The 25741-nt window shown below is 41.6% G+C and overlaps 1 protein-coding gene across 3 annotated transcripts; it reads left to right on the top strand.

The window, feature by feature from the left end:
* The first annotated feature begins 34 nt into the window (after positions 1-34).
* On the top strand, positions 35-25741 carry snapc4 (small nuclear RNA activating complex, polypeptide 4). Of its 3 annotated transcripts, XM_028456418.1 has the most exons (23): positions 35-98; positions 7404-7517; positions 7589-7641; positions 7716-7809; positions 7894-7919; positions 7991-8113; positions 8934-9077; positions 9154-9238; positions 9341-9422; positions 9546-9647; positions 9736-9808; positions 9869-10033; positions 10179-10329; positions 10403-10509; positions 10619-10713; positions 15790-15884; positions 15965-16050; positions 16120-16917; positions 17028-17318; positions 20044-20208; positions 20275-20467; positions 24296-24530; positions 25556-25741. In XM_028456418.1, the coding sequence occupies exons 2-23, from the start codon at positions 7406-7408 to the stop codon at positions 25626-25628; spliced, it is 3348 nt and encodes a 1115-aa protein (XP_028312219.1). In that variant the 5' UTR covers positions 35-98; positions 7404-7405; the 3' UTR covers positions 25629-25741. The 3 variants fall into 3 exon arrangements, with proteins under 3 accessions (XP_028312219.1, XP_028312218.1, XP_028312220.1); XM_028456417.1 differs by having other exon boundaries at positions 20044-20467; XM_028456419.1 differs by lacking the exons at positions 24296-24530; positions 25556-25741 and adding an exon at positions 20910-21360 and having other exon boundaries at positions 20044-20467.

Genomic DNA, 25741 nt, shown 5'->3' with positions numbered 1-25741 from the left:
CGTCAGCGCATGGTCACGTGCTATTTGTACCGCAAAGCCTGATGGGAAATATACCGACGTTCAAACTGCGTGTGACGGGAGGAGAGCAGTTCGTGCAGGTGAGAGCATGTGAATTGTTTTGGTTTCTGATAACAGACAATACTGACCTGTAACTACAGACACAGTACTGACCTGTAACCACAGACAGACACAGGACTGACCTGTAGCCACAGACAGACACAGGACTGACCTGTAACCACAGACAGACACAGGACTGACCTGTAGCTACAGACAGACATAGGACTGAGCTGTAACTACAGACACAGGACTGACCTGTAGCTACAGACAGACACAGTGGTCACATAGCTGCAGAACTGTATATGTGCTGGTGATGTGTGAGGATGGGAGTAAAACAGAGCTGCCAACTTTCAATAAAACTTTGGAGTGAGATTCAGTGGGACTGAGCACAATGTTGTTGTTTAGGCCTGGGCAACATATCATGATTCAAGATATATTGAGTTTTTTATTTTGGCAATATAGATCATCACAGCGTAGAGTCATCAACTCACGCACAGAAAGGAAGCATTTGGCCACCATTGATTTTTGCTGGCAATCTTGTGAGGATAACAGCAAAAAAGTGCAATCCATGGAGTCTCACAGTTTTGCGTGACAGGTTGTAGGGCTGGGCGATATAGCCTTTTTTTTTTTTTAACATCTCGATATTTTCAAGCTATATTACGATATTTATCTCGATATTTTGTCCTTGCCTTGAGGTGATGCATACAATCGAACCAGAATGGCAATACTCAATATATATTGATGTTTTCTCTGTGGTGTAATTGGGGATTGCCCTAACTATTATAGCATAGCTTACCTGTTAGTTTCTTCTTGTCAGAGGTAAGCCCTCAGAATAAAGGAAGTCAGTTAAAGCCACATACCAAATGTCACACAGGGACCTTTATTAACAGAGGTATAGAGAACAATATCAAAATGTATTTTAAAAAATTATGTGTATTTGTGCACATTTTAAAAACCACAGTGCTCTTCAGTTTTTTTTTTTTAAACTATCAATTGTTTATTAATTAGTACTGACAATTGTGAATTTTTCAGATACAGAATATATAAACAGTTGCCACTGCGCGCACACAGACACACGTTGTAATGATCGCCTTCTGAGGATTGTCCCTTTAAGGTAACCATGGTAACGTAAGGTCAGAGTTGAGTCATCCTGCCTTCTTCCTGATCCGTACAGAGCAATAATGGGAATTCAGACTCTTTTGGCTCCCAAGTGTCTCTTCAGATTTCATGGTGCTTAAATTAATCTATTAACAATAGTATCAAAATTAATGCGCAATATGAATTACTAATATAAAAGAAACGTGCACTATATCAAATGTTTATTGTATAATTACACCTGTATTTATACACTACAGTGATACAAAAAATAAATTAGAAACAAACTTAGAAAAAAGTGCAAAAACAAACGTTAAACTATTTACAAATGACCTTAACTAACTTTTAGCTTATTACTACTAAACAAATTTAATGTGAAACAACATACAGAAGCTTACATAATCACACAACAAAATATAAATTAAAATGTATAAAGATCCAGATAACAGTTTTCTCCTTCAGTGAAGATTGGCTTTGAGAAAAAACAAGTGCCTCAGCTTTGAGGGGTTGATCCTGGGGGGTAAACTGATTTTCCTGCTTGTTTTGAGCCCTGTTCATAACATTATTGACCCGCAGAGACCTCGGATCTCAACAGCGCGCACACACTCACTCACTCCCGCACACAGTGACACTCGAAGCCAAACCATTTCCAAATTATTTAACCATTATTCTTTTTTTTACTAACTAACTCTTCGACTCTGTCTCTAATGTTGTCGCTGCTGAGGTGAGTGAGAGGAGGAGGGGGGTGTTTCGTCAGCGCGCATGTGTGTTGAGTTTCACTCAGAGGGACAGAGCGGGAGAGAGGTGCGGCGGGGTTAAGATAGACAGAGCAGAAAAAGGCAAAACTGGCGGCTCTACCGAAGAAATTTTTAATGTTAAGTGAATTATATTGATATTACGATATAGTCCTATCCTATATCTCTTCAATAAATATATCGATATTTATTAAAAACTCGATGTATCGCCCATCTCTAACAGGTTGGTGCTCAATAGAAACGCTCCGGAAAAACAGTATCGGGTCCCGAACGCGAGTAGTGTATACCGCGTGTATAGCTGATACCGCCAATGGAAATGTGGAATTACTGGCCGCTGTAATAACTATTGTTCTGTCTTCACGGAACATTTTGGACAGACTTTTTTTTTTTTCTTTGAGTGAGAAATGTGTATGCGCAGTCAGTCCGTGTGAAATCAACCGATTGCGTGACTCTCACATTGAATATGTAAGGGGTTGACAGCTATGGGTAAAACCCAATTGTGCATAGCCAAAGAGAAGCAGAGGTTAAAACAGTCCGAGTGCTTGAGTTACGCTGAAGCTGTTAGAAAAGTACAGGAAAGTAGTGGAAAACCTACAACAAGTGAGACAGTGAGGAAAGCAGAGGACAGGGTCCCCACGGTCATGAAATTCCTGGAAAAGTTATGGAATTTGAAAAACTGATTTTCCAGTCTTGAAAAGTCATGGAATAATTTAACTGTTTTGGGAAAGGTTTGGAAATATAGCCAATTTTATTTTAATGTTTAAAATCCAACCTTTGCTAATACTATGGGATGTTAAGCAAGTCCCTTAACCCTAACACCCTGTGTAGTACATCACTTTTGATAAATGTGTCTGCAAATTGAAATCTTATAATAATCTTATAATTAAACATGGTAGCATTTAGTTGTTGTTTAATGTTACATTCAATAGCTGATGCATTGTTTTTTTTGTTTTTTTAAAATATTGCAAAATAGGTGTTTAAGTAAGGCTGGGCGATATATTGAGTTTTTAATAAATATTTATTGCATGCAGGGGAAGCTCAAACACTGCTTCTATGTCGTTTCAGATGGGACGGTAACAGAAAAGTAACATAAAACTACATCTATGCGCTCAGTAGAAATCAGGTAGAAGGCAGGTCTGACTGAACTCTGATCTTACGTTACCATGGGGCCCTTAAAGGGACAGTCCTCAGAAGGCGATCATTACAGCGTATGTGTGTGTTAGTAGTGGTAACTGTTATATTATAATACTTTGGATAACAGTATCTGATAAATTCACAATTGTCAGTATTAATAAATAAATAATTGATAGTTAATTGTAATAATTAAAAAAACTACAGCACTCTGGTCAGTTGAAGTTGTTTTTAAAATGTGCATAAATACACAATTTGTTTTATAAATAATATTGTTCTCTACACTTATGTTAATACAGGTCCCTGTGTGACGTTTGGCATGTGGCTTTAACTGACTTACCTTATTTTAAGAGTTTGCCTCTGAAAAAAAGAAACTAACAGGTACGCTATGTTATAATAGCTAGGGGAAACCCCAATTACAATTAATCAGAGAAAACATCAATATATATTGAGTATTGCCATTCTGGTTTGATTCTATGGATCTAAGCATCATCTCAAGGCAAGGGCAAAATATTGAGATATATATTGTATATTGTGATATAGCTTGAAAATATTGATATGTTTAAAAAAAGGCCATATAGCCCAGCCCTATGTCAAAGGCAATTGGACCATTGTACGATGCTTTATGAAGTGATGCATTCCCTAAGCCACATTTTTGCTACTAACCATTGCACACTGTCAGACCTTTGTTACATTAGTACACTGGAAAGGCCCACTCATTTTTGTGCTCTAATGGTCTTGAATCGATCTTAGCGGTTCAAAACTAAGTGATGGAAATTTGGTTGAATATTTTGAAAAAGTTTTGAAAAATCATTGAACTTGAGTAGTGCAAAGGTTGCAATCGGAGTAAGAAGGAAACTTTAATTGTGGATGAGAACAATTTCATACTGTTCATGGTGGATGTGATAAACTCCTCTGCTCAAACTGAAAGGAATACCGAAAATATCAAAACAATCCTTAAGAAGAAGTAGGGGAAGTATTATATGGAGGATCGATGCATGTCCAGTCTGTGACGACGGGAGCTCTAATCACGGTCATTGTTTAAACTGAAGTCACAGAAGTGGGATAGCACAGGGTGAGCAGCAGTAAAGTAAGGACTACACCAGCCACCAATTCTGCAAGTTCTCCCACCTAAAAAGATGAGGTTAGGTACACCTCAACTATGAGAAACAAAATGAGAAAAAAAAATCCAGAGAATCACATTGTAGTATTTTTAATGAATTTGCAAAGTATGGTAGAAAATAAGTATTTGGTTAGTAACAAAAGTTTATCTCAATACTTTGTAATGTACCCTTTGTTGGCAATGACAGAGGTCAAATGTTTTCTGTAAGTCTTCACAAGGTTTTCACACACTGTTGCTGGTATTTTGGCCCATTCCTCCATGCAGATCTCCTATAGAGCAGTGATGATTTGTGACTGTCACTGGCAACACGGACTTTCAACTCCCTCCAAAGATTTTCTATGGGGTTGAGATGTGGAGACTGGCTAGGCCACTCCAGGACATTGAAATGCTTCTTACGAAGCCACTCCTTTGTTGCCCAGGCGGTGTGTTTGGGATCATTGTTGTGCTGAAAGACAGCCACGTTTTAATTTCAATGCCCTTGCTGATGGAAGGAGGTTTTCACTCAAAATCTCACGATACGGGGCGGTGTTTAGCTCAGTGGGTAGAGCACCCGCCCCATGTACAGAGGCTATAGTTCCTCATCTGCAGCGGGTCCAGGTTCGATTCCCGGCCTGGGACCCTTTCCTGCGTGTCATTCCCTGCTCTCTCTGACCCCCTTTCCTGTCAAGCAACTGTCATATAAAGGCCACTAGAGCCAAAAAAAATCCTTAAAAAAAAATCTCACAATACATGGCCCCATTCATTCTTTCCTTTACTCGGATCAGTTGTCCTGGTCTCTTTGCAGAGAAACAGCCCCAAAGCATGATGTTACCACCACCATGCTTTACAGTAGGTATGGCGTTCTTTCTCTTTCAAACACGACGAGTTTTTACCTAAAAGTTCTATTTTGGTTTCATCTGACCATATGACATTTGCCCAATCCTCTTCTGGGTCATCCAAATGATCTTTAGCACACTTCAGACGGGCCCGGACAAGTACTGGCTTAAGCAAGGGGGACACGTCTGGCACTGCAGGATTTGAGTCCCTGGCAGCGTAGTATGTTACTGATGGTAGCCTTTGTTACTTTGGTCCCAGCTCTCTGCAGGTCATTCACTAGGTCTCCTCGTGTGGTTCTGGGATTTTTGCTCATCGTTGTTGTGATCATTTTGATCCCACAGGGTGAGATCTTGCGTGGAGCCTCAGATCGAGGGAGATCATCAGTGGTCTTGTATGTTTGTCCATTTGCTAATAATCTCTCCCACAGTTGATTTCTTCACACCAAGCTGCTTACCTATTGCAGATTCGGTCTTCCCAGCCTGGTGCAGGTCTACAATTTTGTTTCTGGTGTCCTTTGACAGCTCTTTGGTCTTGGTTATAGTGACGTTTGAAGGGTGACTATTTGAGGTTGTGGACAGGTGTCTTTCATACTGATAACGAGTTCAAACAGGTGCCATTAATACAGGTAATGAGTGAAGGACAGATGAGCCTCTTAAAGAAGAAGTTACAGGTCTGTGAGAGCCAGAAATCTTGCTTGTTTGTAGGTGACAAAATACTTATTTTACAGAGGGATTTACCAATTAATTCATAAAAAATCCTAAAATGTGATTTTCTGGATTTTTCTTTCTCATTTTGTCTCCCATAGTTGAGTTATACTTATGATGAAAATTACAGGCCTCTCTCATCTTTTTAAGTGGGAGTACTTGCACAATTGGTGGCTGACTAAATATTTTTTTGCCCCACTGTATCAGGCAGAAAATGAACAACGGATTTTATCGGACTGCATCTAAAATCTCACATATAAGCTCCTATATGTTTTTGTTGTTTTTGTCCCCACCCTCAGTTGTTCACACCATGTACTGACAGTAAGAATTAACTGAAGTGAACTTGAATTGTTGACTATTGTTCTCTGTTTGAGTAACGTCACTTGATTAAGTCTTTTCTAACATTCCACACTACAAAATAAGTAATAAAATTATGCAATATCGGCATTGTATCGGAAGTGAAAAAGTTGTATCGAGACATACCTATTAATGATAACTTGTGCAGAACCTGTAGGAATTATGTCTTCCTATAGAAAAGTGGGAGGTTAAGTAGCTTTTTCATGGATGGCCAAATGGGGTTGAGTTTGAAGGTGGGACGTCAGGGACATTTAGGTTTGTTGTGAAATGAGTAGAGTGATAACTGTTGTGTTTTCATTGGGATGTAAGGATTAATCGTGAGGCAGTTAAAAATCGATTCAAAGGTGTCACAGTTCACATCGATACTCTGAAATTGAATCGCAGTACTTTAAAAAAAAAAAATTATTGTAATTTAATTATTTTTATTTTAGTTTTTTTTCTTACAGAGAAGGCCGCTATTTATTTAGAATTCAAAATTCAGAACGCACCGCCATGTTTTAATCTAGAAGCGTGGAAGCAAGACAAAATGAAAGAAGTGAGAAAGAAATCCAAGGTAAGAGAGGCACAGAGAGGAAAGGGAGAAACAAGAGAGAGAATGAAAGCCATAGTTTGTTTATTTATATTATTTCTTTGATCTGGGATTTGTTTTAAAGTCCAATTGGTACAAAATAAATTTTCAGTTGCACTTTTAAAAAGAAAAGGAACTATTATGCAGTTTTGCATAGTTTACTGTAGAGCCAGAATTTAAATGAATAGGCTTATTCTCCATTTGTACCATTTCTTTGATTTCATTTATTTTTAATTAAATTACATTGTTTTGCATAGTTTATCAAGGGATTTTTTTGACAATGAAAGATAAAAGAAAATAGTATTTTTATTTTCAAAGAAACAAAATGAATATTTTCAGTCTCATTTTGTAAAATAAATCATGAGAGAATCGTATTTTGAACCCAGTATCGTGAATCGAATCGGGAGTTGAGTGAATTGTTACATCCCTAGTTTTCATATATTTAAATGAATAAATGGGGAAAAAGCAATGCACCAGCATGAAGCTATGCCTTAAGAAACAGTTTGCGACACTCACGTTTACATGGGAGTTTTAACTCCCCTTTAATTAGAATAAAAGTTAAATCCTCTTTAAACTGACATTGTACTTAATTCCTAATGTAAATGTAATTCTGAATTACGCACACACACACACACGCATGCGTAGTTCACCCAAAGCGAGCAAAAAGTGAAACCACAGCGGAGTGCTGGCCGAGACGCCATGGGGCGGCCGTGAAGCCCCCTGTCTCAGCTCTGCTATCCTGGCGCAGAGCTGACATGTCTGTAGCTGAACAGCTGTTTGTTTGACCCTCCACACAGACATGTCTGCAGCTCTGGGCGCAGAGAGAGACCGGATCCAGAGAGAGGTGGAAGAACTGGAGAGAAACCTGTCCGTGAGCCAGAGAGAACTGGAGCTGCTGAGCAGTGAGACAGGTCTGTAGTTTTAGGTCTATACCTCTGTCTGTACATCTGTAAATTACTGACCTGTTTGTTCCCCTTGTCAGATGATGAGTCGGACAGCGAGGACATTGAATGTAAGGAGACATCGGTTAGACGGGTAAGTCTGGTACAGACACCTACTGACACTGTGGGTTCGGTCCTCAGGTTTAGATACTGACACTGTGGGTTCAGTCCTCAGGTTTGTTTGCTGAAAAAGACAAACTACAGAAAGAGATTCAGAACCTGGAGGAAGTGCTGGGAGACTACAGACCTGTCTGTGACTCAGGTAACTGACTGTCTGCACCTCTGTCTGTGACTCAGGTAACTGACCGTCCTTTCCCTTTGTTTACATGTTTGTGTGTGGTTTCAGACGATGATGATGGCCTCAGCAGTGAGGTGAGTACATGTCATAAATTAGCAGTAGAAGTCTGTAGGTGGTGATACAACATGTCTGTCTGTCTGTACAGAGTGAACTTGGTCTGTCGCCGTCAGTGGATTCTTGTCTCCAGATGAATCTTGTTTATCAGCAAGTTATTCAAGAAACCTTGGAACAGCTACAGACACTACTGACACAGAACTACAGACAGCAGGTCAGTAACAGAAAGTACAGCAGGTCAATACACTGACAGGACCACACACAGTCAGCTGGTCAGTACAGACAGACAGTTGTCACTAGTGAGGCTTGCCTTCTGATCAGAGGTTGGAGGTTCGATCCCAGTCTGTACCCAGAGGTGGAATGTGGCCTTCTGGTGGGCCGTCCACCTGAAGTGGGCCGGTCCGCTTGGTTTGTTTTTTAATGATTATTTTGACATGGCCAATCAGTCGGCTTCTGTGGGCGGAGCAGTTTTTGTAAAGTTTTTCCAATTGGCCAACCAGCCAATCCTCATTGGTCAGCAGCCATCGACACATATTATTGATCTATTGTTTGTTATTGTTAATCAATCATGGGTTGACCATGCTGTCAATCACTACATGAGCCAGGGGGGTGGGGCATCATGGGCAGGACGTGCAAAGCTGTTTACTGACTTTAACTAGTCAAGAAAAAATGGCACTGAGAACCAGATAAAGTCATTAAAGTATTGGCCGAAATTCGGAGTCAGCATCGGAAGTCACCGGAGATGAGTAAAGTGACATAAATCAGTAACAGGTGAAAAAAATGGTCCAAAAGTAGCAAAAACTTTGCAAGAAAAGAGTGAAAGTGACTAAAATGAGCCAAAAACAGTGATGAGATTAGGAGAGAACACGCTTCTACGTGGTGTCCTCTGAGAATGTGTCTGTCTGTACCTGACTTTACCCATCTGTAACTGTCTGTACCCGATGACCTCGGTGGTTATAAAGAGCTTTAATAATCTGACAAACAGCACAGTACTGACGGTCAGTAGGTACTGACAGGTGTTGTCATGTTTACAGAGAGAGCTGATGTGTCAGCTCAGCGGACCAATCAAAGAGCCTTCCAGAGGACAGAACAACCGCTGCCCCTCCTACCAGCAGCCAATCACAATGTACCTGGGACACTTCCTGAAACCCTACTTCAAAGACAAACTGACAGGCCTGGTACAGACATCTACAAACATACACAGTACTGACATCTATAACAGATGCAGCACTGACAATGATTGGACTGTTCCAGGGTCCTCCAGCCAATCAGGAGACGAAGAGGCGAAACTCCAAGATAACAGGATGTTTGGAAAACAACAAGTTTAAACTGAAACGATGTAAACACACACACACACACACACACACACACACACACACACACTAAATTAAATGATGTTATTGTGTAATTCTTGTGTGTGTGTGTGTGTGTGTGTGTGTAGGGCAGAGCTGGCAGAGGTCACTTCTCATTCATTGTGTATCGAAGGATCGTCTGAAGAGGATGATTCAGCCTAAACTGTCAAAGTACCTCCACAATAACTGATCCATGATCAATAACCATAACTAACCAATGATCAGTAACCATAACTGGCCAATGATCAATAACCTAATACAGATACATGTCAGTTAGTGTCTGTCTGTCTGTAGGTTGGAGTTCCTCTCTCTCAGACTGTCTTCAGCTGTGGAATCAGACAAACAACGACTCAGAGACCAAATAAACACTTTAGAGCGAGACATTGAGTTGCTGAGGTGTGTGGATGCATGTGTATGTGTATGTATCTGTGTGTGTGTGTGTGTGTGTGCCCTAATTGTTCCATTCTCTGTTTTTATTGGTCAGAGAGAAGAAGGAAGAGGAGATGATTGGTGTTCGATATGAAGTGCATGATTGGCAGAAGATCTCCAATGTTGATGTAAACAACCATACAGGGTGTAAACAGTGTTTACAAACTGAAGATCTTTGTGTGTTTTAGTTTGAAGGGCTCAGATACGCTGAGGACATTCACTGTTTTTGGGTAAACTTCCTCCACCCGTCAATCAACAAGTTACCATGGCAACCTGAGGAGATGGTGCAGCTAGAGGCGGTTGCTAGGAAATGGCATCACAGACACTGGGACAGCATTGCTGAGGAGCTGGGAGTAAGAACCTGTCTGTCTCTCTCTGTTTGTCCTTCTTGTCTCTGTTTCTCTCTGTGTCTGTCCTACTTCAACCTGTATGTCTGTCTTTCTTTAACCTGTCTGTTTCTTTTTCTGTCTGTCCTTTGTTAACCTGTCTGTCTCTCAGACGGGGAGGACGGCCTTCATGTGTCTCCAGATGTTTCAGCGCTATATATCCGACACGCTGAAACGCAGCGTTTGGACACCGGCTGAGGACGACTTGCTTAGAGAGCTTGTGGACAGAATGAGGATCAGAAACTTCATCCCTTACACTCAGAGTAATGTCATCAGTGACATCACAGTGATGTCACAGGAAGCTCTGTGTGTTGATTGGTCCTGTCTTTTTCTCAGTCAGTTACTTCATGGAGGGACGACAGCCCAATCAGCTCATCTACCGTTGGACCGGCGTTCTGGATCCACGACTGAAGAAAGGCCCATGGACCGCAGAGGAGGACCAGGTGGGACGATACAGGACTGAGACAGACAGGGACAGACTGACAGATAGAGACTGACAGGGACAGAGACAGTCAGACTGACAGACTGTCTGTCTGTCTGTCTGTCTCTCAGCTGCTGCTTCAGGCTGTGTCTCGTCATGGAGCGAAGAACTGGTTTAGGATCTGTTTGGAGGTTCCTGGTCGTACCGACGGTTCCTGCCGAGACAGGTGAGATTGTACCCAGTTATTAGAGTTGCAGCAAATTATTTTTTTTAATTTAAGCTCATTCGTCCCATTGTGAATGGAGTGGCAGGTCACCCTAAGGTAGACTTCATTGGCTACATCAACAGTGAGAGACAGTTTGTAGTTTTTGTTACATTTAGTCATCTCTTCATATTTTCTCTCCATGATCTTTGTAAAATGTGTCATTGAGGGAAGTGTGTAACCTGGAATTAAGGTGAGGATCATTGTAGTGAAGCTTCATCTTCAACCATGGACACAGGCCTCATGTCACTGACATTCATGAATAGGATGCTCTCAGTCACCACAGCTGCTCTCTGTGGTTACATCATGTCATCAATTAACTTGTTTGATTTGCAGTATTAGGTTAAGGAAAGACCATACACTGACACATAAAGTACAAGAATCTTAATAAGATCAAATAATGATAATAGATCAAATTTGTATAGTGCTTTTTTGGACACTCAAAGACGCTTTACACGAGAAATAAGACAAAACAAAACAAAAGAAGTTTATGAAAAAGCCAGTTTGAACAGGTGGGTTTTGAGTAATGATTTGAAGTTTGGTAGTGAGTCTGAGTTTCTAATGGGCGGTGGGAGTGAGTTCCAAAGGGTGGGGGCAGCGATGACGAAGGCTCGGTCCCCCATGGTCCGGCGGTTAGTGCGAGTGATGGGAGTGAGGTGGTTGGTGTCGGCTGAGCAGAGGTGGGTTGGTGTTGTTGCAGGAGCTCGGTGAGATATGGTGGGGCCAGGTTATGGGGGGACTTGTAGGTGAAGAGGAGGAGTTTGTATTGAATGCGGTATTGAAATGGGAGCCAGTGGAGCTGTTGGAGGACGGGAGTGATGTGTTCTCTGAACCTGGTGTGAGTGAGGAGGTGGGCAGCAGAGTTCTGGATGTATTGCAGTTTTTGGAGGTGACTTAAATCTTAAAATATCAAACAAATGTGAGTAGATGTGATAAATTACTTTAACCCCCGTCTTAATCCAATTAATCCAGCCTCACTCCATTACAGACCAAGCTTTATCTTTAAACTATTACTAACTTTGTGTACATGTTACGGTAAGTCTATGTATAAAGCACATTTAAATGCTGCTTAAGCTGATGAAATTACAATAAAAAAGTATCTCTCACACACAAACGCACACGCAAGTCACACAAACGCGCACGCACACAAACACTCGTGGGCGAACACAAACATTTGTGCACACACGCTAGCATCAGGCTGGCTGCCAGAGGGGCTAACGATACGTTTTGTCTCTTCCAAACAGAGCAAATGTAGGATGATATATGAGCTCCTTTATTCTCAAACGTGTGGCAGCACGTCTGAGAACTTCAGCCAAACTTTGTTCTCCGCCTCAGCTCTGCATCCAACTTGCTCTGTTGACTCGCTCGGCAGGTAGTGTTTTTTTTTCTGCTAAAACCAAAAGAATACTACAACACCTGGCTAGAAATAGAACAGTTAGACTGCAAACATATTAAACTCTCCAATCTCCCTTTTATCACTGCAACCCTTAAATGTCACAACTGTTTTCAAAACCTACTGATTGCCTCCACCCTGACTGCATGGTGGAAAACCCTAGACATAACAAAGGTTCAATTAAAACCTAGCATGCTGTCTCCAATTTGGCACAATCCCAATTTTGGAAATAGAAAAACACCACTTTACGTGAAGACATGGGACGAGAGCAGAATCATTCATCTCTGAGACTTCTTCGAAAATCACAGGCTCAGGACATATAACAATCTAACCCAGACATTCAATATAAATAAAAGTAATGTTTTACAGTACTTACAAGTAACAGAGACAATTAAGAAAAATACTCCAAAATAAAAAAAAAAAACACTCAAAAATGTACAGAGCAGTCTCGAACACTAACTCTAATCACTTACCAGTCGCTAAATGGGAAGCTGAACTTTCATTCACCACAAACACCGATTTCTGGACAGAAAATTTGTTGCAATACTTTTAAGATGACAAAAACATCTCCAAATCTGTCTGATAGGAGACCTCACGATGCTTGATCTTCCAGCAAACCAATCGCAATCCATAGCCAAAAAAAACAATGTTAGTGAATTGGAAGGATAACAAATCCTTAATCATCAACCAATGGCAAAATCTCCTCATAGAATTAATTTCCATGGAAAAGATGTCTGCTCTCAGAAAAAAATTAAACAACCTGCTTTTATAAATGCATTAAATCATATTTTTTGGCCTGATGATCTAGCCTGCCAGCACCACTCTTTACTAACACTAATCCAACTGTGGACCTGGCCCTCCCTGGGCTTGAGGGAGGGGTTTAGCCTGGGTAGCTTGGGTGTCTCTGCACTGGCCTACTGTCCTATTCTCATGGTCCCTGGGCTGTGGGGGTGTTGCCTGGGGGGTGGGGGTGCCGCCGTGCTCTGTGGGGCCGGCATGGTTCAGGGGGTGCAGCGGGGTGGGTTTCTGGCTGTCCTGCTCAGCGCATCCCTGGGGCCCGCGGTGCTACGTGCCCATCTGCGCCATCTATCCTCTACGGTGGCCAGCGGCGCTGTATGGACAAAATTGGACAAGTCACTTGGATAAAGGGTAGGTTTTCTAAGGAGAGGTTTGATAGATTACAGTGGTTTTAAAGGCCTGTGGCACATAACCTGTTACTAGAGATGTATTAATCAAGTTCACCACATTAGTGCAATTAGTGGAAACACATCTTTAAACAGTGGAGTTGGGATTGGATCCAAAAACAGGTTGTTGGTTTAGAAGCACTAACTATTGAGGTGAGTTCAGATAGATCAATTGGAGTGAAACTTTGTAAATAAAAGCTACATGTTGGGGTTATTTCAGGAGCTGCTTTGTTTAACAAATTATTGAGCACTCCTGCAGGGGGACATTACTGATTAAATTCTAACAATTAGAAACAAAGCTAAAGAAGTTAATGAAGTCATCACTGCTCAGGTTGACAGGAATAGAGGCGTCAACAGAGCTGTGGCTTTTGGTGAGCCTGGCTACTATTGAAGTTGAGTAGGAAGTTATAGCTTTGCAAGGAGCTTTTTTATAGCCTGACAAACTCTTTCTCCGGGCAATATGACTTTCTACCATGTTTAAAGAGAGCCACTTCCTTTCCAATTTTTGCGATGCCTAGTATCTAGTTAGTATCTGGTGATGGTTAGTTAGTATCGGGTTAATGTACCTAGTGATAGTTCGTTAGTATCTGGTTATGGTTAGTTAGTATCTGGTTAATATACCTACTGTTGTGTCAGTTTTAAATGAAATGAGACAGAGTCAAGTTGAAAGGTTACAGGTCAAATGCGGACACAGGGTTTATTTGGTCGAAGGGTTTTTGGGGCAGACTGGTCTGGGATTCAAAGGTTTCCATGTTTGTGTAGTTGTTCTGTGCTCTCAGGGTATTTGTATGCTGCTGATGGCGCTAGCCATAACAATGATGGAGCCTCTGAGAAGAGGCCTTGGTAAATGTTATCATTATGTTAGTATCTGGCCTCCTTAGGGCAGTTTGACCAGAACTGACCAGGAGAAATTCTGTAATCACATATCACCTAGTGATGGTTAGTTAGCATCTGATGATTGATAGTTAGTATCTGGTTATGGTTAGTTAGTATCAGGTAATGTACCTAGTGATGGTTAGTTAGTATGTGGTTAATGTACCTAGTGATGGTTAGTTAGGATCTGGTTAATGTACCTGGTAATTGTTAGTTAGTATCTGGTGATGATTAGTTAGTATCTGGTTAAGGTTAGTCCAGCTGTTCTCAAATCGTTGTGCGATGCACCGAGCATGAGCACACACAACATAGAGCAGGAGATATGATTTGCATTGAACAAACTCTAAAGAGACACCATGGAAAGATAGGGGTGAAAAGAAAGGCGGAGAGAGATGACAAACTAAAATCTCCCGAAAGTTAAGATGAGGAAATATGACACAGCGTATGTAGCCCTTGGTTTCAATATGACTACGGTAGGAGAGGAGGAAAGACTGGTGTGTTCACTGTCTAAAAATGTTGGCAGCGGACAACATCTTCAAGACAAATGTTTTAACTTACAATTCGATGAAGCAACTACCAGCAACAAAGACTATTTTTTTATTGCTTATGTACGTTTTGAAAAAACAAACTCCCTGTGTGAGGATGTACTTTTTTGTCAATCAGCACAAGTTGTTTTATTTTAGTTTTGTAGGTTAAAGTGTTTTATATATCGTGCTCCTGAGTTAATGTTGCTGGTTAATTTGAATTTATTAATATTTATTGAGTTCATTGAATTTTATTTTTCAGTATTAAATGGTTCAAGTCGGTCAAATTTACCTGCAGCACTTGTATATATGTATATTTCCATCCTTTATATTTATTATTATTATTATTATAGTGTTTCTGTTTTTTTGTTTTTTGTTCTTTGCACCATCCATCGAGAGAAATTCCTTGTATTGTTTTTAAACTGTACTTAGCGAATAAAACTTTTTTTTTTTTAATTTCAGGCAAATTGATGCACAAAATATTTTCTTCTTCCTCTGGGGGGCCTTACAGAAAATAAATGAGAAGCACTGGGATAGTCAGTATCTGGTGATGCTTAGTTAGTATCTGGTTAATGTACCTAGTGATAGTTAGTATCTTTTGATGTTTTGTTGGTATCTGTTTTGGTTATTTTGTATCTGGTTAATGTACCTAGTGATGGTTAGTTAGTATCTGGTTATGGTTCGTAAGTTAGTATCTGGTTAATGTACCTAGTGATAGTTAGTATCTTTTGATGTTTTGTTGGTATCTGTTTTGGTTATTTTGTATCTGGTTAATGTACCTAGTGATGGTTAGTTAGTATCTGGTTATGGTTCGTAAGTTAGTATCTGGTTAATGTACCTAGTGATGGTTAGTTAGTATCTGGTTATGGTTCGTAAGTTAGTATCTGGTTAATGTACCTAGTGATGGTTAGTTAGTATCTGGTGATGTTTTGTTGGTATCTGTTATGGTTAGTATCTGGTTAATGTACCTAGTGATGGTTAGTTAGTATCTGGTTATGGTTAGTTAGTTAGTATCTGGTTAATGTACAGTACCTAGTGATGGTTAGTTAGTATCTGGTGTCTGCAGGTATCTGGACTGTCTAAAGGAGGGATTGAAAAAAGGTCCGTTCGACTCTCAGGAGAAGACGCTTCTTCTGCAGCTGGTGAAGAAACACGGAGTGGGTTAGTCAAACTAATTTAATGATACAGCGTATTGTTTCACTGATGGATGATTCTAACTTTCTGCTGTGTTCTTGCTGTAGGTCGTTGGTCAAAGATCTCCGCTGAGATTCCTCAACGCAACGACGCCCAGTGTCTGAGAGCCTGGAGAGCTCTGAGAAAGATTCAGGTTGGATTATACACCTCACGTGTTCTCCTAAAGTCTTCTTCATCTGTGGTGTGTTTGTGATGTTCACAGGACAGAGCAGTGAGGTGGACCCCAGCCTCCAGCACCAAAGTGAAGCAAGAGGAGGAGGAGGGGAACTCTGAGGAAGAGGAGGTGGACTACATGGACAGCAGTGAGGAAGACACAGTGAAGAACAACGTGGAACTGGACCAGGATGAGGTGGAGGATGAGTACAGTGTCCCTCCAATGAGTGCGTGGATCCCTGCAGAGGGACCTTCATCGTTAGACGTGCTGACCTTCAGACATGTGGCCCCTCCATCAGCTGCGGAGCCTGGAGGTCAGAGCGTTCGCTGCACTTTGGTGGGAAACAGCGGCAGTGTCACAGCGCTGTACGCCCCTCCTGCAGAGCTCAAAGCAGCTGAGCGCCATCGCACATCCTCTCTGTTGATGATGACTCTACAGCAGCTTCAGGCTCACATACGCCGCCTCTTTCGGTCGCTCGATAATGGAAAGCACCGCCCACGCCGTACCACCCAATGTGGTCGGCGAGTCAACTCAGGACCACTAAATGATGCCAGACTAAACAACCAACTGCAGGCCGCTGTTACGCCGTGGGTCGGAAACCTGCTGGTCCCAGAGCGGCAGCTGCGTATCGTATCGGATGCCCTGAGGGAACAAGTGGAGAAGAGCCGACTCTCTGAGGAGTCGCTGCTGATGCTGATGAAGGAAGTGAAGAGGGAAGTGATCACATCACAAGCCTACTCGAAAGTGGGCGGGGTCACAGCTGCTCTCACAGGAAGAACGCCTTCACTGGTTAATCAGGACCCAGCGCCCGTTGTCCACAGTTCTGCCTGCCTTACTCGCATTCAGGTGAGTCCAATGAATGACTGAGTGAGTGAGTGAAATCAGAAGGTGATCTGTTGGACTTCCTGCTGCTCACTTCTCTTTCACACTGATGGTATAAACTCTTCTCTCCACAGGAGGCCCCCCAAAGCCTCGCCCACGTCATTGTCCTACCTTCGCCCAGCACGCTGACCTCGCCCTCAGGCCTCAGTTTAGCTCCACCTCCTTCTGTATTGACCAATAATCAGAGTCCATGCCGCTCGGCTCTGAACTCTGACGCCCTTTTAAAGGTTGAACTCAGTGACTCTGCCTCCAGAGGTCAGCGCCCTAAACCCGCCATCAGTAATAAAGGTCTGATCCAGGACAGGAAGAGGACCCGAAAACCAAGTCAGAAGGTCCGAGAACAACAGGGGTCCACCAGCGAGAATGTGAGCTCTTTTCTTCATTTTACAATAATCTTCTATGAATCAAAGCCTTTCTTACTATCCTGATGTTCCTCACACTGGACTCACTGAAACGGTTTCACTATAATAATCTATCAATAATTGTCTATAAAAATGGTCACCAACCTTTTTAAAACTATTAACTACTTCACAGGTACAGTATAGTCCAAAGGGCTACCAGTTAGAAAAGCACTTTTTAAATACTAAGATTTCACAGTTTCACTTTAATTAGAGGGTAAGGTAATAAGGAAGGCTACCAGTAACTTAAAAATGTAGGAAATTTTGAGGTTTCAACATGCAATTGTTTCATTTTCATTAAATTTGATAGACAATCTACCTTGCGTTTTTAAAAATATATCCTATATATAACTTACCACTGACCATACAGCAGATATACAACACTTAAAGATGGTTAATTTGATACTCTTTTTTTTTTTTTCCCCTGATAAATATTTTATTATGGACTTTTTCAAAGTGATACAATTTTCAACTATACTCATACTTACAAAACAGTTCAGTATTACATACAAATATAGAAAGAAAGGGCAATAAAAAAGGTAATAAACCAAAAATAACATAAAACAAACAAACAAACAAACAAAACCTTAAGTACTACTAATTAATTTGAAAACTTTATCAGCAGTATTTAACTTTACTAAGTAGTAACTACATCTCTCATATGTATCCATCTTTGTGAATTTGAATCCTGGAAAGTAAATCAGATTTTAGATGAGGCTCATTGGGGATTAGAGCTCCTGAGGGCACCTCACATAATATAATAATCTATAATAATACATGAATAATCTAGAAAATAATAATAATTATCTATAATAATGATAACTTACTTGTCAGTGGCAATAGTTCATAACTTAGAGCAAGAGGCGCTCAAGCCTAATAATAACTTACTAGTCAATGGTAAGGGTTAATAACTTACTTGTCAGTGGTAAGGGTTAATAACTTACTAGTCAATGGTAAGGGTTAATAACTTACTAGTCAGTGGTAAGGGTTAATAACTTACTAGTCAGTGGTAAGGGTTAATAACTTACTAGTCAATGGTAAGGGTTAATAACTTACTAGTCAGTGGTAAGGGTTAATAACTTACTAGTCAGTGGTAAGGGTTAATAACTTACTAGTCAATGGTAAGGGTTAATAACTTACTAGTCAGTGGTAAGGGTTAATAACTTACTAGTCAGTGGTAAGGGTTAATAACTTACTAGTCAGTGGTAAGGGTTAATAACTTACTAGTCAATGGTAAGGGTTAATAACTTACTAGTCAGTGGCAGTATTTGGAATAACGGTGTTTAAAATAACGGCATTATGTAACGGCGATTGTTTTTCAGTAACGGGGTAATCTAACAAATTACTTTTTACGCCATTACAATGCCGTTATTGTTACTGAACGTTAAATGCGGTGCGTTACATGCATTGATTAAATAAACTGTTATCCGAAAGCAACCCTGGCTTCTTACTCAGCTGTTGTGAGGAGGCGGGTTAAAAACAAGGTGAGCGTTTATGATTGGCTTAGGCGGTGTCATGTTTCATGGTAGCCAATCAGAGCCAGTGTTTTTACACATGTGCCAGCAAGAGGAGGCGGGTTAAAAACAAGGTGAGCGATTATGATTGGCTAAGGCGTCGTGCCAGCACACGCGACACACACACACAGCAGATTGGATGAAGCAGCAGAGAAGGCGAGCGTGGAGCAGTCTGATGAAAAGTTGGCATTTTTAAGGTGACGATACAAACACTACTTTAAATTAATTGTGGTCAAAGGCAAGAACGTAAATGTGAAGTGTACATTATAACCAGGAGAAAAGACTTTGTCGACATCCTTTGTAAGCAACTCAAATTTAATGAAGCACCTCACGACACACGCATCTAAAAAATGTGAATTCTTTGGCATCTAGCAACTTTTTTTTTTAACAGTAACGCAAATTTACTTTTATTATAGAGTAATTAAATTACTAACTCAGTTACTTTTTTGAACAAGTAGTGAGTAACTATAACTAATTACTTTTTTAAAGTAACGTTCCCAACACTGGTCAGTGGTAAGGGTTAATAACTTACTAGTCAGTGGTAAGGGTTAATAACTTACTAGTCAGTGGTAAGGGTTAATAATAACTTACTAGTCAGTGGTAAGGGTTAATAATAACTTACTAGTCAGTGGTAAGGGTTAATAATAACTTACTAGTCAGTGGCCAGGGTTAATAATAACTTACTATTCAGTGGCCAGGGTTAATAATAACTTACTAGTCGGTGGCCAGGGTTAATAACTTACTAGTCGGTGGTAAGGGTTAATAACTTACTAGTCAGTGATAATGGTTTATAATAACTTACTAGTCAGTGGTAAGGATTAATAACTTACTAGTCAGTGGTAAGGGTTAATAACTTACTAGTCAGTGGTAAGGGTTAATAACTTACTAGTCAGTGGTAAGGGTTAATAACAACTTACTAGTCAGTGGTAAGGGTTAATAATAACTTACTAGTCAGTGGTAAGGGTTAATAATAACTTACTAGTCAGTGGTAAGGGTTTATAATAACTTACTAGTCAGTGGTAAGGGTTAATAACTTACTAGTCAGTGGTAAGGGTTAATAACTTACTAGTCAGTGGTAAGGGTTAATAATAACTTACTAGTCAGTGGTAAGGGTTAACAACTTACTAGTCAGTGGTAAGGGTTAATTTGACTCAGGTCGGCTCTCTTCTTCTTTGTAGGATGAGTTGAAGAAGAAGAAGAAGAAGAGAAAGAGGAGCTCCACACCTTCATCAGCACCTCCATCTCCTGCTCCACTCTCCTCCTGCATCTCCGTTCCTCCATCAGCTCCTTCAGTCCTGGTCTTCGTTGGTCCGTGGCAGGCCCCGCCCTCTGCTTTCCAAAAGGTAGTCCCAGCTCCCTCTCTCAGGAAGAAGGATCTGTACACTGATTGGTCCCTGCTGTTCCTGAAGCCTGATGCGGGGCTCCTGGATTGGTTGAATGGAAGGGGGGGCGGGCCCTATCTTCCACCCTCCGTATGCACTCTGAAAGCACTCAGTGAGCTGCTTCGTACCAGGAAGGCTCTGATTACCTCCTCCAAACAGCTGCTGAGTGGACAGGACAGCTTTCAATCAAGCCTCACCCTCAAGGACAATCAGAGACCAGGTATGTGATTGCCTTTATGGTACAGACCCTGTGTGTGTGTTGATGATGTCATCCTAACATACTACTCATACTAAGTGTGATGTCTAAATGAGTATGTAGTGAGTTCACAATAGATGGTGTGAAAAGACTGAGTAGGTGAGAAATACCCATATGTATACTATATGGGGACATTTTAGTGTGCACGGTGGGCACACTAGTCAACCATCCCATGATACATTGCGAGCGGAATGTAAAATAGTCCTGGGACCGGCTTCAAGCTAAAAATCAAACATCCCCTTTTCAAAATAATAGCATCGCTTCTTGTTTTCCATTAGTTGTTTTAAACACTTTTGTAAATTGTGGAAGTTCGCCAATACATTGATTATTAGATCAATCGTGATTCGAAATGTAATGATTTGATAACTATTCATAAATGTTCAAAAATGATTGTTTTTCATCATAGCTGAATGACAAGAACACGACCGCTGCTCGCAGAACGTAAGTGAAAGTCATGTATGCCGCCCGGACATCTTAAGGAACGGACCAGGTGAAGGTGGTGATAGCGGCAGCTACTCTTAAGCTACAGTTACTAAGCATGAGAGTCACTCATTCGGGATAAAAAGTAGCATTTGAATCAAGTGATGTATACTATGATTTCAAAGCTGGCCAAGAGGTATCTATGCATTCCTGGCACCAGTGTCTCCAGGTCCCTGGCTGGTCCGTGACAGTGCGCCATAACCGGATCTGGGTCAGCCTGGAAGGGCCCGGCAGTGAAGGTGGCTCTCAGGCTGCAAGCTTTACAGCACCGTCCTACTCCCAACTCTGCGTTTCCTGTTGCCGTGGACTAGGTTACCTGCTTTGATTGTGCAGAGCAAAATGTTTAGATTCTTGTGGGATTTATGCTTATTATACTTATTGAAGATTTTGTTTGGAAATCTTTACTGAATAAGATAGCTTTTGTGTTAGATCAGATAGAATTACCTGAATAAGCTAATGTTTTTTTTTTATGTTTTTACATGTATTCCTTTTGTAATATGATTACTGTTGGATTTGGTGATTTGACATAAATAAAGATAATGGAGGTACATTTGTTTGATTAATTTAATTAATGGATACCGACACATATTCTTTGTTTAAAAGTATGAAGTAGCTACAAAGTGAGGAGAAAAAAAAACTTTACTCAGGGTAAAATAAGATACATCAATAATCATTGATTAATTAATTGAATCGTGAGGTTCCTTAGATGGTACAACTCTAGTAAATAGGGCTCTTGTTTTGAAGTTCACAGGTAGTTTTGTCTGTAGCACAATGGAGGGTCTCTAAAAACCTGTGAGATGTGTATATGTGAGTTTTATGCATCAAATGTTGATGTTCTACTTGGTCACTTTCTCACTTAAAATGCTTTCAGAACTTTCAAAGGTGGAGAATCAACAGAGATATTTAGTCTTAGTGTGCTTCAGGTTTTTGTCCTTGTAGGTTACAAATGCATCTTGGGAAACTTGGAAGTTTACTTCAGTGGGAACTCTTATCATCCTAATCATACTAGTATATAGTAGACAGTATATATTGTACTCATTGAGTTTGTAGTGGGTAGTACGTTAGTGGGACATTTACAACAAAAACCATGGCCTCCTGCTCAGGTGTCTTACAGATCTTCCACTTGCACTCCTCATTCATTCAAACACTGGAACCTTTAAACTTGTGCTTGATGGTATGTTTCCTAATGTTCTTCAAAGCTGATTAGGTCAAATTCTGGTTTTCTGGTGTTCTCCTGATTAAGGGATGGTATGCCTCCAGCGTGTTCTATGGATCCAGTGATGGTTGCATCACTAATCCTTTTGTACTGTTCCAGCTCCTCCTCTTCTTCTGCATCTCTTTCACCTCCTCCACTCTCAGTAAACCCTCCTGCAGCGTCATAGCATAAACCTGTCTTTTAGGCATGAAACCTGTTTGTTTAAGGTGAATCAGCTGTTAGCACTGTTAGCTTAGCAGCTGGTTTGGTGCAAGTCTAAGTAGACTAAGCTGGTCTATTGAATACCAATTTTTCTTTGCACAGGTTGAAGCGTGCATGTTACTGCCACGTTGTTCTACTTGTTACCCTGGATCCTCACCCCCGGTGCGACTCGCGACCGCAGCGGACTGTCCTCAGTGCGTCCTGACTGTGTTCTATCATCGGTCTGTCTGACAGAAATGACGTTTGTCTGTCTGAGGCAGGATCGACCGTCAGTCTGTCTGAGGCAGAACTGACCATCTGTCTGTCTGTCTGTCCAAGGCAGAATTGACAGTTTGACTGTCCAAGGCAGAACCGACCATCTGTCTGGCCGAGGAAGAATTGATCGTCTGTCTGTCACAGGCAAAGTCTGTCTGTCCGAGGCGGAACAGAACCGACCGTCTGTCTGTCCGAGGCGGAACAGAACCGACCGTCTGTCTGTCCGAGGCGGAACAGAACCGACGGTCTGTCTGTCCGAGGCGGAACAGAACCGACCGTCTGTCTGTCCGAGGCGGAACAGAACCGACCGTCTGTCTGTCCGAGGCTGAACAGAACCGACCGTCTGTCTGTCCGTCTGTCTGTCCGAGGCTGAACAGAACCGACAGTCTGTCTGTCCGAGGCTGAACAGAACCGACAGTCCGTCTGTCCGAGGCTGAACAGAACCGACCGTCCGTCTGTCCGAGGCTGAACAGAACCGACAGTCCGTCTGTCCGAGGCTGAACAGAACCGACAGTCTGTCTGTCCAAGGCAGAACAAAACTGACCGTTGGTCTCTCCGAGGAAGAACCGCTGAACATCTCTTTGAAATGAATGTTAAAAAACGAGCTTAGGAAGTCGTGGGAAGAGCGATGAAGAGTGATGCATGCAAAGCTTCACTAACATAGAAGGAATGCAGAGACTAGAGGGTTCATCGGCAATAATTTGTGGGACAATATATGGTCCAGAAAAGTTTGTTTTAGGCCCAGGCCTAGTCTGTAATTGCCTCCGTCAGGTGTGATAAATGTGTTTGTTACTGAGTCACAGCTCGAGTCTGCAGGAAGTAGCAGAACAATCTCCACTGTGATGATGTTATCATTAGCATGTAAAACCAAAGCTGAAGGTTCATTACTAATCAACACGTTGTCCATTTGTTTCCTCCTGACTTTTGTTGGTTCTCAAACATTCCTCTGAGTAGGACGACAGGAAGTAGTTGTAGATGTCCAGGTACTGTAGATCTGAACTTTGACCTTTGTTAATGCCAACTCCATAAAACACAGCAGGTTATCATATGGTCGGCTTCTCCTGCCAACATGGAGGTATAAAATAAACTAGTCACATGATGTCCTGAGCCCTGTTCCTCTGACACACACTGGACGCTGCACTTCAACGGCATTCATGGCGCTAACACACTTCACACACGGGAGAGAGAGAGAGAGAGAGAGAGAGCGTGTAGGAACAACTGCACTGCCCACATGTTAGGCCTCAACCTCCCATAATGCAACATTATATAAGGTGGCACCAAGCCAGCAACAGTACGAACTGACCTCCAATGGATGCCTTTAAAAAAATAGAAAATGAGATTAACGCAAGTTGAAATTATTGGCATTAAGATAATACATGTTTGCGATAATAATGCGTTAACTTTGACAGCTATAATAGATATATATTAGAGGGTTGGTTTGTTAATTATTACAAAAATGATCAATGCTTTACTACCAAATTATTCAAATCTATCACTGACTAATTATTAATGACAACTATAAATTAATGATTGTTTGTGAGCAGGAGTGATGAAAATTACACACACACCCATTGGTCCACGGCACGGTGTTTGGGGACCACTCGTCTCTCTGAGGTGCATTTGTTTCGTTTACCCTACAGGTCTAAGTCCCATCCCTGAGGAGGACCAGCAGGAGGCGGAGCTAATTTCAGCACTGCGACCAATGGTCAGGGAGTGTTTCTCGGCTAACCCTGCATACCGAGCCCTGAAGAACCACTTCCTGTCCTGCTTCACTGTCTCCGCCCTCCTTGCCACCATCCAACCAATCAGGGAGCAGTCTGACACCTTTCAGCTGGAGGAGGAGCAGCTACAGGAAAGAGAGAAAGGGGAGTTAAGGTAAACAAACAAATATTTAGAGTCAGGGAAGCTGATCCAGGATAACAGGATGAAGTCTGGTTTAGCCACGCCCTCTCTGACCACACTAGCTTTTCCTGTTTCATAAAGTTCAGATCAGACTGAGGAGCAGCAGTTCAGCCAATCAGCTGCTCCCGTTTAGGTGTTCAGTTCACACCTCCAATACACTCACTCTGAATGTCTCTCACTCACTCTCTCACTAATGAGCGTCATCTCATCAGTTTTCTTCTCCATTGATTAATGACATCATTATTAGTCATTTATCAGGTGCTCTGGCACCATGTGACTGACTCTGAAGACCAAAAGAGCAGTTCAGATCATGGTCCTCAGTGTTCCTGAACAGTTGAGTGTTCTGAGTTGAGAGATACAGAGTTGGTCCTTCATTCAGAGAAGAGTGTAGCTGTAGATGTAGAGACATGTTGGGGCAGATGGACTGGAGCTCTGGATCAGAGAGTCCAGGAGCTGCTCTCTCACTGTTCTGTGAGCCAGAAGAAGAGTTTTGGACATGATTGGAGTGTTGAGACATGAACCTGTGGTGTTCTGGGCTGGTTAAAGAGCAGCATGCTGCTGTATTCTGGAACATCTGCAGAGATTTCCATGTGCACCAAGTTCTTCATCCATGTAGAGATATCCAGACACACTGATATCTGAGCTGAGAGCGTGGTGTGATCAGGAGAAGCTGAATGTGGTCACTATAGTAGAGGTCGGAGGAGCCATGGGAGCAGATCACTGCACCATGTGAGGCAGAGAGAGAGAGCAGCCTATAGCAGACCCCCAGCTGCTCACAGCAGTGTGAAGATGTATGTTTGTAAGGAGGAATGGACAATGTGTGTGAGCGGTTGTCTGCTGGATGTTGGGAGATGTTTGTAGACCACCTCCACACTCAGTGGTGGGTTTGGAGTGACTGAGCTGCTCAGGCTCAAAGGACTAGTTAGTGATGGTAAACACAGCTGCTCCACCATCCTTCACATATCTCACTATTTGTTTCATGTTTCCACCTTCTGCAGAGACCCGGGTTGCTGTGTGATGTCACGGGAAAACCAGCCAATCACATCTCTTGCATCGACAGCTCCGTCATGAACTCATGGCTCAGATTTATGATGAGGTGCATGTTCTGATCCTAAACACACAGTGTTCAGGTTCAGTATTTAAAGGTTTAATTTGTTCATGTTCTAATAAAGATATTTATATAA

The sequence above is a fragment of the Gouania willdenowi genome, chromosome 9 (genome assembly GCF_900634775.1).
Source record: "Gouania willdenowi chromosome 9, fGouWil2.1, whole genome shotgun sequence".
NCBI lineage: Eukaryota > Metazoa > Chordata > Actinopteri > Blenniiformes > Gobiesocidae > Gouania > Gouania willdenowi.
The sequence above is the reverse complement of the archived record's forward strand: the minus strand, read 5'-3'. Positions and strand labels throughout refer to the sequence as shown.

Coding starts and splice junctions, on each gene's coding strand:
- snapc4 (XM_028456417.1), top strand. CDS start 7,406: ATGTCTGCAGCTCTGGGCGCAGAGAGAGACCGGATCCAGAGAGAGGTG. Junction 7,920..7,990: donor ATGATGGCCTCAGCAGTGAG/GTGAGTACATGT, acceptor CTGTCTGTACAG/AGTGAACTTGGTCTGTCGCC. Junction 10,034..10,178: donor GCATTGCTGAGGAGCTGGGA/GTAAGAACCTGT, acceptor TCTGTCTCTCAG/ACGGGGAGGACGGCCTTCAT.